Source organism: Protopterus annectens, chromosome 2.part0, assembly GCF_019279795.1.
Source record: "Protopterus annectens isolate FY-2018-M chromosome 2.part0, PAN1.0, whole genome shotgun sequence".
In the NCBI taxonomy this organism is placed as follows: Eukaryota; Metazoa; Chordata; order Ceratodontiformes; family Protopteridae; genus Protopterus; species Protopterus annectens.
The window spans coordinates 1,380,711,505-1,380,733,878 of record NC_056728.1 but is presented as its reverse complement, the minus strand read 5'-3'; the positions used below and the strand labels follow the sequence as shown (position 1 = coordinate 1,380,733,878).

The 22,374-nt window shown below is 39.4% G+C and overlaps 1 protein-coding gene across 31 annotated transcripts in view; it reads right to left on the bottom strand.

Annotated features, from left to right (window-relative positions):
- ANK2 (ankyrin 2) overlaps positions 1-22,374 on the bottom strand; it is a 3,034,032-nt gene that overhangs the window by 1,192,767 nt on the left and 1,818,891 nt on the right. For all 31 annotated transcript variants that reach the window (XM_044061567.1, XM_044061562.1, XM_044061555.1 and 28 more), the window contains 2 exons: positions 22,246-22,344; positions 7,662-7,760 (listed from right to left, as the gene is read on the bottom strand). In XM_044061567.1, coding sequence (XP_043917502.1) covers positions 7,662-7,760; positions 22,246-22,344 — 198 coding nt within the window. The remainder of the gene's footprint in view (positions 1-7,661; positions 7,761-22,245; positions 22,345-22,374) is intronic.

Genomic DNA, 22,374 nt, shown 5'->3' with positions numbered 1-22,374 from the left:
TGGTCACCCAGGTACTGATTCTACTAAAAGAAGGGCAAGAGGCAAAGTATTTTGACATTCTATGTCAAAAGAGATAGAGAAAGAAACTCTAGCATTTTCTATTTGCAATAGTACTAAATCGCACTGACAAAAAGAACCACTTCAGCTAAACCAGATTCCAGAACTACCACGGTCGATGGTTGCTACTGATATTTTCAAATGGAATGGTCACTATTACTTAGTGTTAGTAGACTCTTACTCAGATTGGTTTGAAATTGACCTTCTTCCTAACTTAACATCTAGCACTGTCATTACAAAATTTACATTTTTCGGTCCATGGCAGCCCGCACAAAGTTGTATCTGACAATGGTGCACAGTTTACAAGTCTCAGTTCATGAAATTTGCTGAGGCTTGGGACTTTGTCCAAGTTATTAGTAGTCCACAGCCCAATGGATTAGCTAAGGATGCAGTTCACATGGCAAAACATTTGTTAGAGAAATCCACGAGAGGTAGTACCAATGTTTTTCTTAACCTACTCAATCTCAGAAACATTCCCCAAGATAATTTGCTTGGTTCACCTGCTCAGAGATTAACATCTAGACAGACAAGAACAACGCTGCCAATCAGTAAACAACTCTTGATTCCAAATGCTAAGAACAACAGAGTGTTCAAAACTCAACTTTTGAAGAAACACCAGTCACAAAAAGTTGCACTATGATAAATCGAGCAAACCCCTTAGACCATTAAGACAAGGAGAGATTGTAAGGCTGCAAACAACCAAAGGATATGACTGAATGAGGAATGTCAAAAATATCTGTGAAGAACCAAGACTGTATATTATTCAATCAGAAGGAATGGAATTCAGACATAACCAAAGACACATATTACCTACCACCAAACCTATGATGCAGCAGATTGCCTGTGCCAGTGACTTTATTTCTATGAGTACATCCATACCTCTTCCTGTTCCAATTTCAGAGGACAGCGTACCTTTTGTGCCTTCCACTCCTGTAAATAGTTCAGCAGTGTCTTCAGATGTTCCTGTATCAAACAGTTCCCCAAGAAAAGTTTCTCCTGTGAAATCTCAACAGAACTTCTATGTATCCAGAGCCAAAAGAGTTTGTAGGCTGAATCCAAAATAGCTGAAGGCTTGGACTTGAGACCAATGTGTTGTTGAAATGTCACTGATGTGCTAATCATGGGGAAATTGTTTCTTTTTCATTAAGAGGAAGTATGAAGATCTTTGGGAAATGGAACGAAGTATGAAGATCAATATGCATGTTGTACTTTACCACCATAGCACTCAGCACATGCATATACAAGACTGAGCACATGCAAGAGCAGTGCCATTTTGTACAGTCAGCCAGAGTGAATGCAGTCCTGAGTGGAGATGCACATGTGAGTGTGTTTGAAGTAATGAGTGAATTAGTTAGTCTAAGTGCATGTTCCAGTTCCAGTTACTGATGTGTTTATGTACAAGAAATGTCTTTAACCTATACACTGCTTTATCATCTCTTTTGAATGCATGAGACAAGCAACGTTATAAATGAGCCAGTCCTCCACATAGTTTTTGTGACATAATTTTCAAGTGATTTACTGGCATAATTTGTACTTCTGAGTACAACTTTACATTTGGAAAACACTTTTGCTATAAGAAGTAATGGTAGGGGTAAGATACCATGTGACAGAACCAAAGGAAATATTTAGCTAACAATACAGGACCTGTTGAATCGTACCATCACATGCCATTGTATTATCTACTGATTGTACAAAAGTGATTAGTCTTCCTTACTGGGCATTATTTTATTCTACTCGCTGATTTCTAAGTGTTAAGTGATCTCAGACTGCCTACACCTTACTGAGTGCTAACTGGATGATTTTCTATCTGACTGAGTTCAACTTGCCGTTGTTGAACTCCTCAGTCACTGTTTTCCATAAGAAATCACAGCTAATGCAGTGTTCAGTTGCTTTCACAGACTTCCCTTTTCTTCACGCTGGTATGACAGGGTCGTAGGCAGGGTTGCCAGATGTCCCTATTTTGGTGGGACTGTCCCGAGATCAGCAGCCTGATCCCGAGTCCTGCGCTGCCGGTTTAAATCCCGGGCAGCCTTCGCTTTTTTTTTTTTTTTCATTGGCCCATATACCGGCATACGGGCCAATCAAAAATCGCTAAACACAGAGCTTCTTGTGTTTAATGCAGAAGTTCCACATTAAACACAAGAAGCTCCGTGGTTAGCGATTTTTGATTGGCCCGTATGCTGGTATACGGGCCAATGAAAACATCGCAAAACAGAACTACTTCTGCTTAATGCGGAACTGCGATGTTCCACATTAAACAGAAGTAGCTCCGTGTTTAGTGATTTTTGATTGGCCCGTATACCAGTATAAACAGATAACTTCTGTTTAATGTGGAACTGCAATGTTTCGCATTAAACAGAAGTAGCTCTGTGTTCATTTATAAAAATAAACACAGAGCTACTTTTGTTTAATGCAGAACTGTGATGTTCCGCATTAAAGACGTGGAAGACCTTTTTAGTCTTCACTTACAGACTTACTTTGTCCCTACCTGGCCAGTATGAAATCTGGCAACCCTGGTCATAGGTATATATAAGTTCAGGAGTGTAGGGGTGTCTCTTACATTTCATTTCTTAATCACATTGACATTTCAACCAATGCTTGAGGAGTTTATTTTTGTATACTTTTCTGCCTTATATGGCTGCTTGTCTAATTTACATTCCTATGAGCTGCATTCTTATCTCAGATTCTCTTAACTTTTATTGTAGTTCTCTTAATTTGTATTTCAGCTCTTTTAGTGTTTTGATTTAGGCAAATGCTTACAGAAACCGAGGAGGGGTTACACTTAGATCTGTAGTTTTACTTAATTCTTGACAATCAGGTTGATAAGCAACCAGGAAGTTGAATCCAAAAATATGTATGTATGGTATTAAAAAAACAAGGCTCACAGATTGAAAACAACCAGGGAACTAATTGACATTTCAGCTACTACTCCTTGCAGATTAATGATTATGCTCGGTCTTGAATACCCCTTCCAAATTAGGAAGACACTTTAAAGTGGATACAAGATGCATAGGTTCATAGGTTGGTACTAGGCTATCGGCCGTAGGGCCTATACAAGCCTAGCCATAACAATTCCCTGGCTATTTCTTCCCACAGTATTTACTTCCCTGGACCCCTGTCTAGCAGGGCAACTGACGTGATTCCCGGGGTGAATTTCCCATCTCCCAACCAATCATCAAGGTTCCTTTTGAAGAGGGCCAAAAAGGTGATCTGCTTGATGTGTATGGGCAGTATGTTCCAGAGTCTGGGAAGTCTCTGGGTCAGGAACCTATCCCTCCAGCTTGTTTTGTTCATTGTGATGACAAGGTTTAGATTCCTGGAGCATGTGTCTCCAAGGGATTGGGATTTCTTTAAGTGTAGCATGTCCAACAGCTCTGGGTTTGACATGGCCTTGTATATTAAGCAGAGATCACCTCTGAGTAGATGATATGCGACAGAGTATAGGCAGAGTTTTTTTAGACAGTCAGCATAAGGCATCTGCTTTAGGTCTGTGATTCTTTTAGTGAGGTATTTCTGCGGCCTTTCCAATTGTTGCAGATGTCTTGAGAGGTACATACCAAACAGGGCATTGTATTCTATAATGAGTCTAATGAAGGATGAGTACAGTGGGACAATGACCTCCTTTTTTCTGGATAAAAAGCCCTTACTGATGAGGTATGCCACATAGAAGGATTTCCTGACAGTTGTGGCAATGTGGTTATCAAAGGTGAGACCACTGTCCACCTGTGTCCCAAGTCTCTTATCACACTTTCGGTGTTTAGTGTACTGCCACCTATGTGGCAATTCATGGGTACATGTTTTTTCCCAAAGGGGATAACTGTACATTTCTTGGCATTGAGCTTGAGCCCATGGCTCTGGCACCAAGCATCTGTTTCTTTAAGGCCCTTTTGTAGAATATCCACATCATTTGGGGATTCAATAATGGCTCCCAGTTTGCAGTCATCTGTGAACTTTGTTAGCCAGAGTCCCTTGCTGTTGGGCCTGTACTTCAGAGAAGTAGATGCCAAAGAAGAGCGGTCCCAGGACTGAACCCTGAGGTACACCACTTGTCACTTGTCTGAAGTTGGATTTGGAGTCAGCTACTTTTACAGTGTGGGTTCTGTCAGTAAGCTAGTTGGCAACCCATCGAGTGATGTAGGTATTAATGCCCAGATTAGTAAATTTATCTGTGATTCCAGAATAGGGGATGGTGTTGACGGCCTTGGTGAGGTCCAGCTAGGCTGTGTGGACCACTTTACCCTTGTCCATGGCTCTGGAGACTGATTCAAAGAAATCAGTCAGGTTCAGGAGACAAGATTGGCCCTTCATGAACCCAAACTGCATGGGTCCAGTGTTTGAAGGTTGCCAATGTCTTTGTTTATAATTTCCATGATAATACGTTCCATGACCTTGCAGATCAGGCTCATCAGACTGATGAGGCGGTAGTTCCCTGGATCCAAAGTGGATCCCCCCTTGTGGAGTGGGATAACTGTAGCTGTGCATCACTCAGTGGGCACGAAGCCTGAGGTGAGGCTATGATTACACATGACACTTAGGTGAGGTGCCAGTTCATTTTGTAGTTCATGTAGTACACAGGCTGGGATGTCATCTGGTTCCATGGATGCTGTATTCTTAGCTTTGGAGAGTCCGTTTTCTACCTGTGTGGCCGTTATTACTGGAATTTGGTAATTTTTCTGAATTGAGATAGGCCCTTTAGGGGGTGAGAGGGGGGTAAAGTTTGCACTGACTCATTTGGTTGTATCTTAATATTTTCAGTATGTTTAGAAAGGTGTAGTGAGAATCTTGGGGCATGGTGGGGGATCTGTAGCTAGCTATAATTTGGATTGCAGTCTTACCTAGTGTTAGTTGCACCTGGAGAATTTCAGATGCATTGTGTTGGGCAACTAGCCTGGTGCTGTGAATATCCTTGGTGAATATGGACACACCTCCACCTTTAGTGTTTCAGTCCTGGTTTGGTGGCCGAAATGTGTGGTAAAAGTTGTAGCCTGGTATTGCAGGGATGCTTTCTGGAGCCTTGAACCAGGAATCAGTTACTGCACAGATATCGATGTTCTCCATTTTTAGGAGTGCCTCGAGAGAGTGCATTTTGAGGTTTAGACTTTTAACATTGAGTAGCATTACCTTCAGATTTTGCAAGCTTGTACCTGTTACGGTGGTGGTTTTGTCCTTTGAACTTTGCCTAAAAAAGGTACTATAGGGGTGGCAAGAGCCTTGGCCAGTAACCTGAATCCCAGGGGTGATAGGTGCAGACCATCTCTGGCAAAGTATTGTGGTCTGTCGATCATGTCATCCCAAGCAGACAGATACTGGATCCCCTTTGAATGACACCAGAAGCTTAGCCAATTGTTGAATTCAATCATTTTGTCCTTATACTGTGGTATAATTCTGGGCAAAGGCAGGATGCTACTCAGGGCTAGGGTCATACATGCCTGGGCCACATGATCTGAGAGCTCTTCCATGTCTCTTTTCATGTAGTCCAGAGAGGTGCATCTCAAGTCATTCACTCCAACATGGACAATGACAGAGTCATATTTGTACTTGTTGTGGAGTGACTTGAGTGCATGTGTTATGTGGTGGATCCTGGCACCCGACAGGCAGTTGACTGTAATTTTCACCTTGTTCAGACTGGTGAGTGGGACATCAGTGTGCCTGACTATAGAGTCACCTATGACTAAATTGTTGGGTACATTGTCTTGCCTTAGGGGCTGTTGTTGGGTGGGACACTGGTGTTGTGACCTATGTGACACTTTGGTTGTGATTGGTGTTTGTTTACATTTCAGCTTCAGAGGTCCTTGTTGCTTGGGCAGGTTAATGTTAAGGGCCTCCACATATGTGGGTTTAGTGTTGCTATGTGTGGGTGTTGGTGGTGTGGGTTTAGAAGGTCTATGTGTTGTCTGAGGTGTAGTGTGGGTGTTAACCTTCTCCTCTTGACTGTCTAGCACAATCTTGGGTGGAGAGAGCTTTGCTTCCAGTTTGGCTATGTAAGTGCATCTCTTGCAGGTTGTAGGGTTGGGTGGTAGGAGGAGAGGGTTGTCTATCTACATGAGGCAATTGCTGCATTGCCCCAGTATGCCCAGATTCACCAGGTGGACAGGAGAAATCACTGGAAGCTGACCCTTGGACATGCCTGGTTTGGTGCTTTTTTATTTTTGTAAAGTACAAGAGCTGTTTTCCCTTACCTTAGCAAGGTACTTTGCAGTTATAGGCTGTTTAGTGCCTATGATTAATTTCTCCTTATTAACAAGGAGAGTTGAGTGCTTGTATCAGTTTAAAACTTCCTAGTGCTTTCAAGCAGGTTTTAAAGCAAGTGCTAGTCACAGGGATGCTTAAAGGTAAGATGAAAAAAATAGTTTATCCTAAACACTGCAGTGTGCACTAGAGGAGTTGGATGTGAAAGTAGGTAACTTAAGTTTTACCTGTCTAAAAAGTTAAGTTTTAGTGGAGAGTCACTATTTTTAAATCAGCAAGATAGACTGAAAGGGGGTGGTTACTTTTGTATTCTGGTACTATGGAATACAGTAGGATGGCCAATAAATTTAAATAGTTGAAGGGGAGTGATTTCACAAAATGATAATTTTGTACTTACTCACACAAGCCAGTAAAAACAGAGAGGAAATGAGATATATAGTCAAATTAACATAAGGGGTAGGAAAATAGAAAGACAGTGGTGTTTAAGAACATTACACTAACCGGGTGGGGAAAAAATATTCTGCCTGACTCACAAGAGACAGAGCTATGGTCTCTTTTCAAGTTTTAATATGCAGTTAAAAGCAGAATTCAAGTAAAATACAAGGTAAATAAAACAAATCACAGTATTCAAAATAGAAAAGGCAATAAAAGTAATACAACAAATAAAAAGCAAACTAACCTTTCCCTCACAGCAAAGTGTAGCAGAGTCTGGGTGAGACTTTCTAGTAAAGCTCTGAAATGTCATATTTTACCCCTTAAATAGAAGGTTTAATTCCTAGCTCTACCCCCTCAGTTCACAGATGATTAACCTTAACTGACCTGTTCTATTGACCTGTACTAATTTCTGCCTGACTCACAAGAGATAGAGCTGTGGTCTCTTTTCAAGTTTTAATATGCAGATAAAAGCACACAGGTGAAGGCCTAAGAAAGCAGAGATTACAGGAGTCACAACCTATATGTGCAGTAGTTATGTTAAAGGAGTTAAAGCCCACCCTCACATATGTTCTGGTGTGCTGCCGACATCAGACTCTCATTCATCAATAAGCCATAGGGGTCTCACCTTACTTAGAGAATCAGTGTGCCAGCTGTCTCTCTGAGAAGTAATAAATGAGTCAGCTGGATGCTCGGGTTTGAAAATGGTCAGCATAGAGCTAAAAGATGGCCAAAGTGGCACCTCCAAATATTGTTATGTAGAATGCCACACTACTGTGCAGGGAAACATTATTGACAATATCTGTAGAACCACTTTATGTCCTATACTTCAGTATAATTAGAAAACTAAGTAAAACAACCAGAAATGAAATTGTGCATGCCATTACCTGTCCTTCACTACTCAAAAAGGCTTAATAGGAACAGGATACCCACACATGCCAATACATTTCTTGCACAGGCCATCCCAGTAACAGCATACTCACCCTGGTCTTCGCATCAATCTGTGCACCTCGGTCCAACAGAAGCCTTGCCATGTTTGTGTTCCCTCTTTTGGCAGCAACATGGAGAGGTGTAATTCCATTCTACGAGGCAAAAGCAAGACAGTTGTATAATTTACCCAGATGCTTTTTCTGTGCATTTTATAGCATGAAGGCCTGTTTTAACTGGCATGGCATTCATTTTAATTTATACATCTTGTGTTAACTATATTACATGTACAGTGCCCAGTATTTTAAGACCAAAGCATAAGGAGGTATGTTTAATTTCACAATTGTTCTGTAACCCTGAGATGCCAAATACAGTTATGTAGCATACTGTTGCAATTTGGATAAATGAAGAGCTGGGTCAAATTTTCAACCTCAGCTACCATACAGGGCACGTAGGGATGTGTACAAAATATTCAGAGAAGCCCATGCAAAGGAGTTCATTGTTTATTCGGGTTTGAATACATGATAATCCTTGCAGATTGAGTTGTTGCTCATTTACAGGTGCAGTCTTCACTGAAACAAATGTATGACAGAAAAAGCACAAGTTTAATACTGTCACTGGGCAGGATCATACATAAATCAGAGAACACTCAAAATAAAACTCCAAAAACAAATGGTTCTGCCACCAATTCCACTTAAAAACACTTGAAACTTGAAAACTTTAATTAAAATATACGATGATAAGATAAAAAAAATAAACACACTGGCTCATAAACCGGTATTTAAGAGGAAGTTTCACTGGCAAACATTTAGGATTTGAAAAAGGTATTATACTGAAAGCGCTTATCCAGTTTATGAACCAGTGTATTTATTTTATTTTATCTTATCGTATATTTTAATTAAAGTTTTCAAGTTTCAAGTGTTTTTAAGTGGAATTGGTGGCAGAACCATTTGTTTTTGGAGTTTTATATTTTGATGTGCTCTGCCTTTGGTGACTTTACTTATTTCTTTTTTTTAACACTCAAAATAAAAACACACACAGTATAAATAATACAAAGATATTGATGTGTTCTATGTGTGTATGTATGTATGTATGTGTGTGTGTGTGTGTGTGTGTGTGTGTGTGGACAGGGGGGTTGTATTAAGTGCATGTTGTGATGATATGGCCTAGTGTCAGCATAGCCAGCTGGAGTTCTGTAAAGAATGATATGCCCTTTGAAAATCAAACTGATCTATACAAGATGTTTGTGTTACAAATGTATTAGAACTGTATGGCATTTGAATATCAAACTGATTTGTATAAACACATGATTGAGAAGGGAGAGAAAGATATTTTTATGTTCTCAGTGTTAGAAGTTATACCTCCTAATGTTTGGAGAGGGGATTTGACCAATGCTACAGAACAGGCAGAGTTGAGATGGATATTTAGACTGAGAGCACACCAAGACTATGGGTTGAATGATTATGTTTCTATACAACCAGCCTTAAAATCCAGAAGGCTGAAGAAATAAGTTTAAAAAGTTTTAAATAATGTTGTAGAATTTTACTGTATTGCATGTTTTCTGTGATGTAAAGAGGTATGTTTGTAAAAATAGTTTTTAAAATAGACTGCTAATGACTTAATTATGCTTAGTCTTTGAATTATACTAGTATCAAGTAATTAGTTACTTAGCAACCATAATTGTCTGTGTGTCTATTGGTTGGGGTGGCCCAGGGAAATAGTATCTTTGTATTTAGTTCATGGTGTTTTAGTTGTTCAGTATGATCTGAAGAAGCAAAAGTGGTTTTGCGAAAGTATTCATCATTTTTTATTAAAGTCTTGGCTTGTTTTATCCATTCGCTGCATTTCTGGTGCATTGTTTTTGTTATTTTCCATTGATTTGTATAGATGCTTATGTTACAAATGTATTAGAACTACATGGCATTTGAAAATCAAAATGTGTTTGAAAAGTTACTAGTGTTAAAAACATTGTGTCAACAGAGGGTCCTGCTGGACAGAGAAGGAATATACATGTGAGACCATATGTATATAGGTCAGCAAAGGACACTGGAAGAGAAAAGGGTTAAACAGCTAGCTACCTTTTTACTTTAAGAAAAATACTGTTAATTGGACCACCTATTGAGACATGGAAGTGCTTATCTCACAGCTCTGAATAGGACTAGAGATGGCATGTCTGGAAGAAACCTTTGTTCATTACCTAAGCAAAAACAGGGGAAGCCCAGCACTGCCATAAACATTAACAAAACTTTAGATATGCATGTTATCACATCTATGCTAATATCCTGTCTCAAGTTTCAAAGGGGAATGGTGTGAGAACCTAGGGTCAGGTGACCAGATAAGGTCATTCTGCCAGCCATCTTGGAAATTCTAGATATTACAAAGAAAAATCTCTCAGTATTTAGTATTCTGCCTTGGGACTGACAACAAAAATGACCATTCACTCCATCATCTGTCTTACTCCATTAAGTAAGTAGGGAATACTAATTCTTCTAGATTCAGTCAGGAAAATATAGTGAAGCTTAGTTTAGATATTGATTTACTTTATTTGTCAGAATCTGTCCATTAATCTTATTTTCAATATTTCCTGTGATTTAAGCTCTGTGGTTTACTGCAAATATATATTTGCTATTTTCATGCCCTTTTATTATTTATTATTTATTATTAAATATATTTAAAACTTTTATTGTTGCTGGTCCTTTTAGAAAGTATTTAACATTTGAGAGTGCCTATATTTATTTGATGACAATGTGTGGGCCACTCTAGAAGGGCTAGCTGTCTTGCCAACTACTACCATTTGTATTAGTATTAATATTGCACAGTATAATTGGATAACCTTTGTTAAAGCCCTTAGAGTAGCAGATTGTGGAGTGGTGGCAGTGATAACTACCTTACACTCTAGGCAGAAGGGGACACATCAGGTAAATCTGTGCCAGCTTTTCCTAGGTATGTCTGTTTGGAAAATCAAATCTCAAAGAGTGTATGTGTGTGTCAGCTACTTGGGGCAGGGACACAAAGCACTGGTTTTACAGAAAGGGTGCCAGAGGACTTGGTTTGGACACTCAGCTGAGGACCTAACCCTTCAGCTGTACCAGTGGGGAATCTTACTGGGGACCTGGAGGGAGACAGATATAGAGAATTCCAGACCCCAGGCTGAGTGTGTTCCTTGTGTGCTCTTAAGGGAAATTGTACTTGGTACAGAGCTGCATCTGGAAATAGTGTGTGTATATATTTGTATTCCAAGTGAATGTCCCTCTCCAGTGTCAGTGGTGAGGATTCAGGCTCTTTGATTACTGGCCCAGTGTGGGGACGTCACATGTGTATATCTGTCTAACTATACAGATAGATACATATCAATATAGACATATACATAGATAGATATGTAAATTTATTACTGAAGAAAAAATGAAAACATCCCACCTTGGCACCATAAAAAATTACAGTGCTTACAAGATTATTTACAGTACCCTGCAAGCAAATTTTCGGCCATTAGAAGAATCTCCAATAACTTTATATTACTCGGTCTCAGTCTCCCACAGCCCCTTTTAACAAGCAAGTTTTATGTAATAGTCTAAGGCTGCAGGCCTCAAATCAGACCATTACTCCAAGTATGCACCAAAGAATACTCCACTAGGCTATATCCCCAAAAGGTATAAATTGTGGTAACAATCTTCAAGACTCCTGGATCTTCAGCCATGCTCCTGCTTATTCCACATTCTAGAGCTTCATGCAAGCCCTTGCTTACCCCACACTGAACCTTTGACTGAGGAACTGGCTGTTTAGCTACAAGCTTTTATGTAATCAGTATTTGTCTATCAACTAGCTAATACCTTCAAATTTCTGGCTAAGAGGCAGTAAGGATTTCCCATATTTCTCATACATTAATCACTTTGCACACTTTAAAAGTACATTCCACATTTTGCTACACCCAACATGTTTATTTACATATAGTCACACAGGACTCTAAAATAATCCAGTCAACCAGCAGATCGTTACGAAATTTGAATGGAAACTGATTTGGACTCCCTTTGAAGTGCTACCCTGGATCAGGCATGGGGCTAGGTCCTAGTTTTCCTATGCAATGTTCAATAAATGGTAATCACTGAGTTAGGTTACAATCACTTACACACACACATACACACACACACACACACACACACACACACACACACACACACACAGACACACACACACACACACACACACACACACACACACACACACACACATACACACAAACACACAGAGTAAACTGACATAAAAAGGCCAAAGCAGTAAGGAAGTCTAGAGGGGATGTCTGCCTCAGGATCCATACTATTCACAGACAACATTCTTAGTGAGTGACATTACAGCAAATCAATATCACTGAAAACCACTTTCATTAGTCATTGACGTTTCCCTTTCTCCCACTGGAGTTAGTATATATAAGTTCTGTGCATGGGGTGTCTTCCCCTTGAAAAAAAATGTTTGGAGAATGGGCGGCACAGTGGTGCAGCGGTTAACGTTGTCACCTCACAGCAAGAGGTTATCCGGTTCGATTCTCGGCTGGGGTGCCTTCTGTGTGGAGTTTGCATGTTCTCCCTGTGTTCGCGTGGGTTTCCTCCGGGTACTCCGGTTTCCTCCCACATTCCAAAAACATGCATCTGGAGCATTTCTCCCCGGGTCTCCGCTGAAAACAGGCTCTGTGGAACCTAGTCGGACATTCCCGGTCAACAAATGTTAAATAAAATAAAATAAATAAATAAATTACTGAAAGTGATTTTCAGTGATACTGATTAGCAAAAATGGCACTTGTGTTGACTGCCTTTGGTTAACTGGCATGTATTCACCTGCTTCTTGCATCTGCATGTGCAGTGACACTAGTTTTCATGCTACTGTCTCCCAGTGGCCTTATTCAAATGCTGTGCAGTGTGTCTCTCAAAAATGCAACAAAGTCTAGAAGATTTAGGATCTTTGCTTGGAAGTGTTTATATAGGCATTTTTATACCCCAAGTAGACTGCAAAGAATTTTTGCTCAGGTAGACAGCAAATGTTGGAGGCGTTATGGGGAAGAAAGAGGTAATTGCAAACATATTTTCTGAGAGTGTAACAAACTGGAAGACTTTAAAGACTCCCTGCAGACTACTCTGTCAGACATAGCTGGTGTTAGGTATAGGCCAACTAGGTGGCCCCCTAAGGCGCCTCTCTAGCAGGGGCATTTTCCAGTATTTATTTGTTCATTTTTTTATTGTAAAGAAATGGTTTATTTAAAATATGTTGAATTAATACAGGAAAAACTGAAGAGTAAGACTAACTGTGAGAAAATGGAAGAAAAACATAATCTGGATGGTGTAGGTAGACCAGGATGGGAGCACCGGGTGGTGTGTGTGTGGAGCCCTTTTGCTAGGGTGTCAGTTGACCAAAGGCCAGCCCTGCTGTCAGAGATTAGTGAGCAAATTGTTGCAACTAAGGAAATGATTTTTTGAGCTACGATACAGACTCAGAATTACCTAGAAATAGTAAGGTCGACTCTTGCTGAGTCTAATTATGGTGGCTGCCAAGAAAGCACTTACTAGAAAATGGAAATCAAAGTCTAAACCAACTGTACTAGAAGTAGTAAATATAGTGACAGAGATAAAACAACTGGAATTGGAATATGTAAAAAATGGTAGGAGCAAATTACATAGAAACAAATGAGGACTGTGGGTGCAATACATGGAGAGGAGGAATTAGTTTTAAAAAAGGCAGGATTTGAATGAGCAATGTAATGCGTAACTGACAATGAATGGATGGATTATAAGTGATGTAAAATGTTTGCAACTAAAATCATGTCAGTATGGTTTGTGATGTATAATATTCGCAACTAAAATTATGTCAATATGGTTTGTTTTCATTTATATAAATGATTGCCTATGCCGTACATGATAATTTAATAAAGATTTTTCTTGTTTAAAAAAACAAACTGTAATCCTATGAGCCTAAAAGACTAGTAGTGGTTCCCTCCACCCCAGCTAGCAATGCATTTACAATGGTAATATGTCGTTGTTAATGTGCAGTCCTTTCTGCAATGAAAGCATCTAACGGCTTCCAGTAACTAACAGTAATCCTGACACTACTTAGCTACACAGGAGGCTAAGGTGATTCTGCTGATGGCTCAATTGCAAATGAATTCTATTTCTGTCTGGTACCAGCTTTTTAAACCTCCTTAACAGGATGCTATGAGTACAGTATCTTCCAGAGATGTAGGCTTATGTGGATGGTGGAGGGGAGCAGTTACACCCTATAACTAGAGCACCCAAAGTACTAGCATCCTAAAATGGGGCTCAATGTGAATCAGTAAAACAAGATGCCACAACATGTCTGAAACTCTACTATGGGTCAATGACTAAAAGAAGCTTCAGCAAAGGCTCTCTGTCATTACAATATATATATATATATATATATATATATATATATATATATATATATATATATATATATATATATATATTTTTTTTTTTTTTTTTTAAATCATAACAAGGGCTGGTGGTATAAAACTGGAAGCCAAAACACAACTAGCACAAGGAATCATCACCATTACTGAATGTGCTTGTAATTAAAAGGGGGCGATATCTTATATAGGCTGTCACTATTATTATAAAAATACTCACAATGAGGGGGAGACTTCCAATACCAGTGACTTGTCATCAATGAAGATTGGCTGCTGGTGGTCATGGACGGCACTACACTGGCACACACTGTGGCACATGTCTGTATTATCTGGTCACTGATTAGGTGGTAGGTGCACAGTCCTGTGATTTTTAGCAATGATCATAACAGCCATGCTAAGAATTACTACCGATATTATGCCTCAGAAGTCAAACACTAGAGGCAGCCAGAGCTAGTTGTGGAGATGAATCTTCAACTACATCTGATCCCACATAACAGTCCAGGACATAAAAAGGACTCCACATTCTCATCCCAAACTTGACTGATCACATGTGGAAACTCTGACTCTCAATGTACCATGCCAGCCAGATCCCTCTTGGACCACAGCAAGAAGTAGAAGTGGAAACTGCAACTGGGAAGGGGGGGGGGTGCAGAAAACAATCACTACTTTATCTTACAGAAAAGTGATTGACATTTATCGGTCAAGTGAGAGGCAGGGAGCAAGAACACACTTGCATCCATTCTTCTTAGTCTATACTTTAAATAGTTTTGAGGAAAGAGAGAGAAACATTGCAGCAATTCCTTTCAAGTATTTTATGTTATGTGCATGTCTCATATATCTATAGTACCTAGCTTTAAGGTAGCCTAAGAAAAGTACTTTTGTGGAACAAAATCCCAAACAAAGCTAATGGTCACACAGAAATTTCCTTTGAGGAAAAAATGATGTCTGTAGATAAACTTAATTACTAGAAGAATTCCAAGAAAGCTGTCTGAACAAATCATATGCACCTCTGAATGTGATGTATTATATGTACTATCTGATGAAAACCATGAAATACACAGCCAGTACTACTCATACCATTTCAAAGGTGATCCATTAAAAGATAGCACATGGTGGGACTTTTATAGTCACACATCAGAAATTACTACAGCTAGGGCAAAAAGAAGGCAAACAGAAGAGAGAGATTTTGTGGTGTTTCAGAAACGCTGACATCTCCTCCAATCCCTTACAATAAATATTGCTTTAATTCAATTTAATTAATTTAAATTAATTAATTAATTTAATATAAAGTTATGATTTGCAAATTTGATAAATGGTAGCTTAATTGTAGTTTAGTTAGCGTACGAGTAAACTGAAGTAAATGGAGGTAAAATGTGTACAAGTACTGTAACAACTGAGATCTTAGAAACATTAGGGGACCACATAATAGCACAAGTAAACAAGGATGACGAAACTGGAGACAATTCAGATATGGCAGTTGTTGTTACAACACAGAAACATTCACTGAATATTTTACCAGAACTGCAAAAGCTAATAACTAAATGAAATGGTTTCCCGAAGAGAATAGATGGTGAAAATCAAAATGATATTGAGAGGGTTTGTGAGCAAGCAGATCCAGAATATGAATAATGAGCTGAGAGGGCAACATACATAGTTTAATGTAGAACTGCTCATGATTAGGGATGTGAAACTGGAAGATAAGGCTCTTAGGAAGAATTTCAGAGTTATGGGACTCTTAAGATACTCGGTACATGAGAGAAAATTGTGAATTGCAGTTTTGCTCAGCAAAAATTATTCACATTGAAAGTTTATTAGCTTCATTCAGCAGTAGCTGTATTGCAGGTGGGGTGACATGGAATCATTCTAATTCAATGTGAGAACTTTTTTTTTAAGAATAAGTGATATCTTAGCATTTAGGTAAAAAATATACATGACAAATGGTACAAGGTTTTTTGAGTATGGGTTTTCTGGACAAATGATCAAACATCAACCTTGATTTTTTTGATATCACAACAGACTCTCAGCTAAAAAACTGAAAGTATAAACAAATGTTTTCTGATTCCTATATTTTCCCCCTGATGGCATGATACTGTTTGCAGACCTAATTAACAGGAAAAAAGTTACAATTTCAATCCAGACGTGAAGCTGGCTGTCACACCAAATAAGTGAGCCTTCCTTAAGTTATAGTGGAATAGTTTCCTGTACTGCCAGGGTCTCAAGAAACTGAAACCATATCTTTCTCAGCCAGGGACCTAACATCCCGAAACTACACTTTTCACTGCCACTGGGGAGCCACCAAGTATGAACTCTGTCTTTATTTCTCTGAAAAGGTGTAAAATGAAAGTGAATACTGGAACTGCCAACAAGACTCTTCCCTGCTACAGGAAACAGAAAGCATCCACCATCCATCCCTTTTGCTATGCTGAACAGAGCAGAAGAGGGAAAGACCATTTTCTCCCATGTGTTGAAAAGACTTCACTACAGGAAGAAAATGATTACACAAGGCTCTCCTTATAATCAGCTCCAGAAGAAGGTTGGAGGTGTTATTGAGAGATTCTGCCACTGTAGTCACTTCCCATAGAATGTCAGTGGTTGGACTGATGCCCAAGTCAATGACCACAATCAGACCCTCAATGCCTTTCTGCAGAGGGGAGGGTTATGCAGATGTCTCCCTGCTTGGACATGCACCACACTACAACCATCTATCTAACTGCAATAGCAAAGGCTCAGATGTCAACTCTATTTCCAGAGCTTCTGGTGTGAGAAACATTGATTGTGGCTTCAAATGGTTAATTAATTTTTTGTCAGTTATTTATTAAACAGGTAAGTGAAATGGTCCTTCCTGGACCCTTTTCATTCATGACAGACTCACAGGGATAATAGTAAATGCAATATATATAGCTTTTGGAGTAACCTGCATTGTGTTTCCTGGGCTGCTCTAACACTCGTTGTTTTTTACCTAGCTCAATTACTCATTGTGTTTTAGCAATGCATACCTGCCTATGAGAAATGAAGCAAACCTCATTTGCTTTGTACTGTCTTATGTGATGTGCATGCCTTACTTTCTTCAAAGGCACACGCTTTTTGCTCTCGGATCTGACCATTGCCTACAAGTGTCTCATTTCCTCATTTAGTAGGTCTGCCAGACTCCTCTTACCCTCCCCAGGCTTTATCAGTGCTACTGGCTTATACAACACATATAACATGCTGGAGGGTCTCTAGATGATAACCTTTCCCAATGACCAGAGTCACGCTGGAAAAAAGAAAACTGACTTCAACAAGTAAGAAGGAAAAAAAATTAAGGAAAAAAGAAGAAGTAAAAGGCAATAATGGCCGGACTGCAGACCTGGGAAGCGGAAAGGTTGGAGTAGCTTAGTATGGGCATCCACAAGAATTAACTGCAACATTACAGAAAAAAATGTGAATACATCAGAAAACCTTCAATGCTAATATATGCGTCTATGTGCTGTAGAATGTTGCGACATGCACCAACATTAAAGAATAACATCCCTTGTCAAAAAGATAAATCCTGATGCAGTAGCAAAGTATTACCTTTGGACTGGGACTATCAGAAACTGTCAGTACTGCACTCTTGTTGTTATAAAAGAAGTTAGTGCTATATGAGATCTAAAGCACAACAGCAAATACATAAACAGAATGACAGACAGTAGACACAACTACCTGAACATGGTATTAAAAAGTGATAGACAGCTGGCTCACAGACTGGACTCAGGAAATTAAGATTGGAAAGACTACCTCTACAAAGAGGCCGGTCACCAATAGAATCCCCTGGGACTGTGTGCTGGATTCACCCCTCTTTGGCATCTATTTTTCATAAATCAAGGCCGATGTTATGGGCCTCTGGCTTACCAAGTGTGCAGATGACTGCAAGCTAGAAGCAGTCACAGAAACCCCTCAAGGCATTAGTATTTTAGAGGAAAGTCTAACACAGACAAATGACGTGCCAAAGCCACAGCTTAAAATTCAGTGCCAAGAAATACATAGCAGTATATTGTGGGAAGTCAGACACCCAGGAAAACCACCTCATTGATACAACACCTCCAAAAGTAAACTCAGTAGTCAGGGATTTGGGGACTCATATAGATAGTACCCTGGCTTTTGACCAACATGTGTCTAACTTAGTAATAAAACCATTCTATGTCTCTCAGCTTATAAGTAAGAGTATGGCATCTAGGTACAGGAAAGTCCTTGTGCCACTGTACTCTGCCCTCATCAGACCCATTAGTTCAGTATAATGCCCTCTTCAGTATGTATCTGACCAGGGACAAGCAACAACTGGAATGTCCACAGAGGTTCCTTGCAAAAAAATACAGGGAGGGAACACAGTGTCCTATGCAAATCACCTCAAAGCCCTATCTCTGTACTCTACTTCCTACAGACTGCTGAGAGGTGATTTATGCCTAGCATACAAGACATTCTTGGATCTCACTCTACTGGACCTTTTGCATATCTGCAAAACAAATGGCACCAGAACTACTAGATCAAAGGATTTAAACTTTGCTTGTGACTTAAATAGGACATTTTGGAGGAACAGGTATGTATCTCACAGAATCTCCATACTCTATAACAGGATTCCCATCCATGTGAAGCAGAGCCCTTCCCTAACCCTATGCAAGTACAACCTGGGCCAGTGGATGAGAAATCGGAAATTCACCCCTGCTCTGACACCTATGTCTCGATGGACAGAGGCAGACGTTCCCTAACTAAAATGCATCTCTTAACATAATCTCCAAGGCCCAGTGAATTGTGGGATATTTGTGGGCTGCATGGCTAGAATTATGAAGGCCCCAGTGGTCATTAGCCTTGTACACTCCTATGAATTTATGAACCTATGATGCACTCAACGTAGTTCAGAATAATCCGGGTTTTAATCTTTTTCCATTTCCTTTGCTGTTCTTTTTGATATTTTCAGCATCATTTCCTTAACTAATTACGTTTCCTCGTTGCTTCCTATCCATCGTGCTTCCATTTTCATTCTACTGCCAAGCATTATTTTAACAACATTTACCCATTTTCTTATTTTCACTTCCTGCTTCCTGTACCTTTTTTAACAGCTTTACTGAATTATCACTCAATACTTGGGCAAACATACATTTACATAAAATAAAACAAACCATGTTAACATGTTCCTAGTTTTATGCAATACATTTTTTGTATTACTATTAACAATCCGACATTATATAAATTGCTCAATTCCTGCCTTTCCTTAAATCTCACTCCTCCTCAAAAACATTATTTAGCATGTATTGTTCCCACAATTTTCATTTTTTTCCTATGTAATTTGCTCCTAAAAACTTTCTAATGCTCCCTCTTAAAGTTCTTTGACTTCTGTTACAACATTCACTACTTCAAATGCAGTTGATTTACACTTTGATTTCTGTTTTCTAGTAATTGCTTTTTTGGCAGCCACCAGGCCTTACTATGTCTAGACAATTCAGATCTTGTATCCCTGCTTAAAAAATCATTTCTTTAGTTACACCTATTTGCTTCCCCAATATTTCTGACAAAAGTATTCTGTAGGGAATATTTGAAGTCTGTCAGCTTATTACACTCCCAAAACATATGTCCCCAGTTACCTCTTTCTTTCCCATCACACCATTAACATTTGCTATCTACCTGAACAAAAATTCTTTGAAGTCTGTTGGGGTATAAAAATACCTATGTAAACACTTCAAAACAAAAATCCTAAATCTTCTAGACTTTGGTGATATTTAGGAATCATACATATGTCCTCACATAGCTGCTTCCTGTACCTTATACGTTCCATGAATCATCTTTCATTCAATTTCCAAGTATCATATTAATGAGATGTACTATTTTAACTGTGGGTAAAATGTCTTAAAGGCAGAGAACCTAATGAATCAGCATACAGGACTTCACTATTAGCAATATATTACACATAACCTTTGAAAAACAATCTAATCGCAATTAGGTTTATGTATTATATCTTGATCCAAGAGCCATATAAAATTTATTTTTACGTAGTTTTTGCTCATGTGCTTGGCAACCAGAAAACCAACCCCAGTCATACTTAACCATTCATTCTTCCATACATGGGACTACATCCATCCATCCGCAGCCCATTTTCCCATTTTAGAACATGGGATCAGGGTGTCACAAAAGTGATAATCATCTAGAGCCAAGGTTTACACAACTGAGTGGCTAACCATGACACACACATACACACACACACACACACACACACACACACACACACACACACACACACACACACACACACACACGTGCGCACTCACATCTATGACCAAGTCAGAGTACCCATTCAACCAAATTCATGTCTTTGGAATGTGGAAGGAAACCATAGGACCCAGAAAAATACCATGCAAACACAGAGAGTACATGCAGATCCCATACATTAGGTACCTCAGCCAAGAATTTTACTGGACAACCTTTTGCTATGAGGTGACAGTGCTACCTGCTTTGCCACTGTGACCCATATATACATGGAGTGTGTTCTCCCATACACTCTATAATAAGGACTATCACTAAATAATGACTTGTTGAGCAGACTCTACTCCCTCCCAGAATGCTGTTTGCAATGCCTAACCTCCTCTGAGGGATTATGATAGTTTGCACCCCCCCCCCACTGAAACAGCATGCCCTTCCAGGCAGCACTGTCAAGCCCAAGCCACAAACCAAACTTGAGCCACCAAGCTATAGTCAGAGCTGTATCGCACTGTCACTAGCACTGGCCAGTCATACGAAATTTTGACTAAGTATATTTATATTACTTATCTGTGGAGCATAATTAATGACTGAATACAGACATGTCTCTTCCCACTTACAGCTGGATTCTTTTATGCCTGCCTCTGATGACAATGTATGCATGTATCTTGAACATGTCAATATGACTGTCATAAAGTTCTTTAAGATGACAGTTCATGAATTGTTTTTGGATAAAAAAGCAAGGACCACATAGCAATGTATTATGGACTTGTACTGAATCTATAATGGATTATACACTGCTCAGTCATTTGCTCTTACATACCTTCTGCATATATTGTTACCTAGTTAGACTACATACATTGGCATGCCATTCAGTGAGTCTAGGCATAGTAACCATTACTTCATAAATTCATTTCACTTCCCCCTTTCGACAGGAACAATTTCCAAGGACAACAGCAATTTGGATCACATTTCAGCCACCATAAACGAAGTCCAGAGGTGCAGAGGAATGCAATATATAACATTAGAAGAACATTGCTGTGGTCTGTGGCAGCTGTCCCAGAACATGAGATGACAAGTCATCACTGAAGGAAGGTACAGGTTCTTTGTATTCAGTCACAGCTATGTCAGGGTGCTGAAACGTGTCCAGCTATTTGAAAAGACAGTTTGTCTTTGTTGCATTGAGTGACATCATGCATTTCGATATATTTTACAGTCATTATTCCTTATAAATATTTCAGTTCCCCAAGTCTAAAGAGAAGACAAAGGAAAAAAGACTTGAGTCTACAGTTCAAAGTTTGCTTAACTTTGTAAACTGTGAATTTGATTGTAACTACATAACTGCTTTGGATAGTAAATTGAGTGTAAGCTTAGTTGAGTAAAGAATTTTATGGCTTTGCATTTGTAATCTGTTAGAAAATAACTTCAGATCAGTGTACTATACATGGCAGATGCTTACCTCAATTCATGACTCAGGTGCTGGAAGAAGTGGGACGATAAAGGTGGGAGTGAGTGGCATATGCCAGCTCAACCATCCACCTGGTGGAAAATGGTAGTCACAGCTGGCCAACTGGTCCTTTGCACATCCACTAGCCAAAGGCCAAGAGGATATGAGTTTTGTGATCCTAGTAGTTCCCATAAGGAGTGTATATGGAAGCCAACACACACACACATACTTGCACACCATGAAGGAAGTCTAGGAGGTCTCCTCAATGATAAGGGTCACCATATCAATCAAGAGCAGCAAGGTTCAGGAGAACTTTGCGATGTCTGCATTCAGTGATGGCTTATGCAACTGGCTCTTTGGAGGAATGCCTTATTAGTTCTATATTGTGCTTCAGGTGACTGCAGGGTTTGTTTTGGTCTTTGGAAGAGCAACGTAACAGTAAAGCTTGATGGTCAGAAGGCAGCAGGCACAAAAACAAAACAAAAAAAAAGACATAACAAAAGAAAGTAAAGTGCAGACACTGAGTGTGCCGTTTACAAAGTAGCCCACTGTGTAAAAGCAAAAAGATTCCATTAAGTACCCTGGCAGTAAAGTCCACAGCAGCTCCACGGTTGAGTAACAAAGTAGCAACATTGACATTTCCATAGTGTGCAGCGATGTGCAGAGGAGTGAAACCACTCTGGAAGAGAAAAAAGGAAACACGCATCAA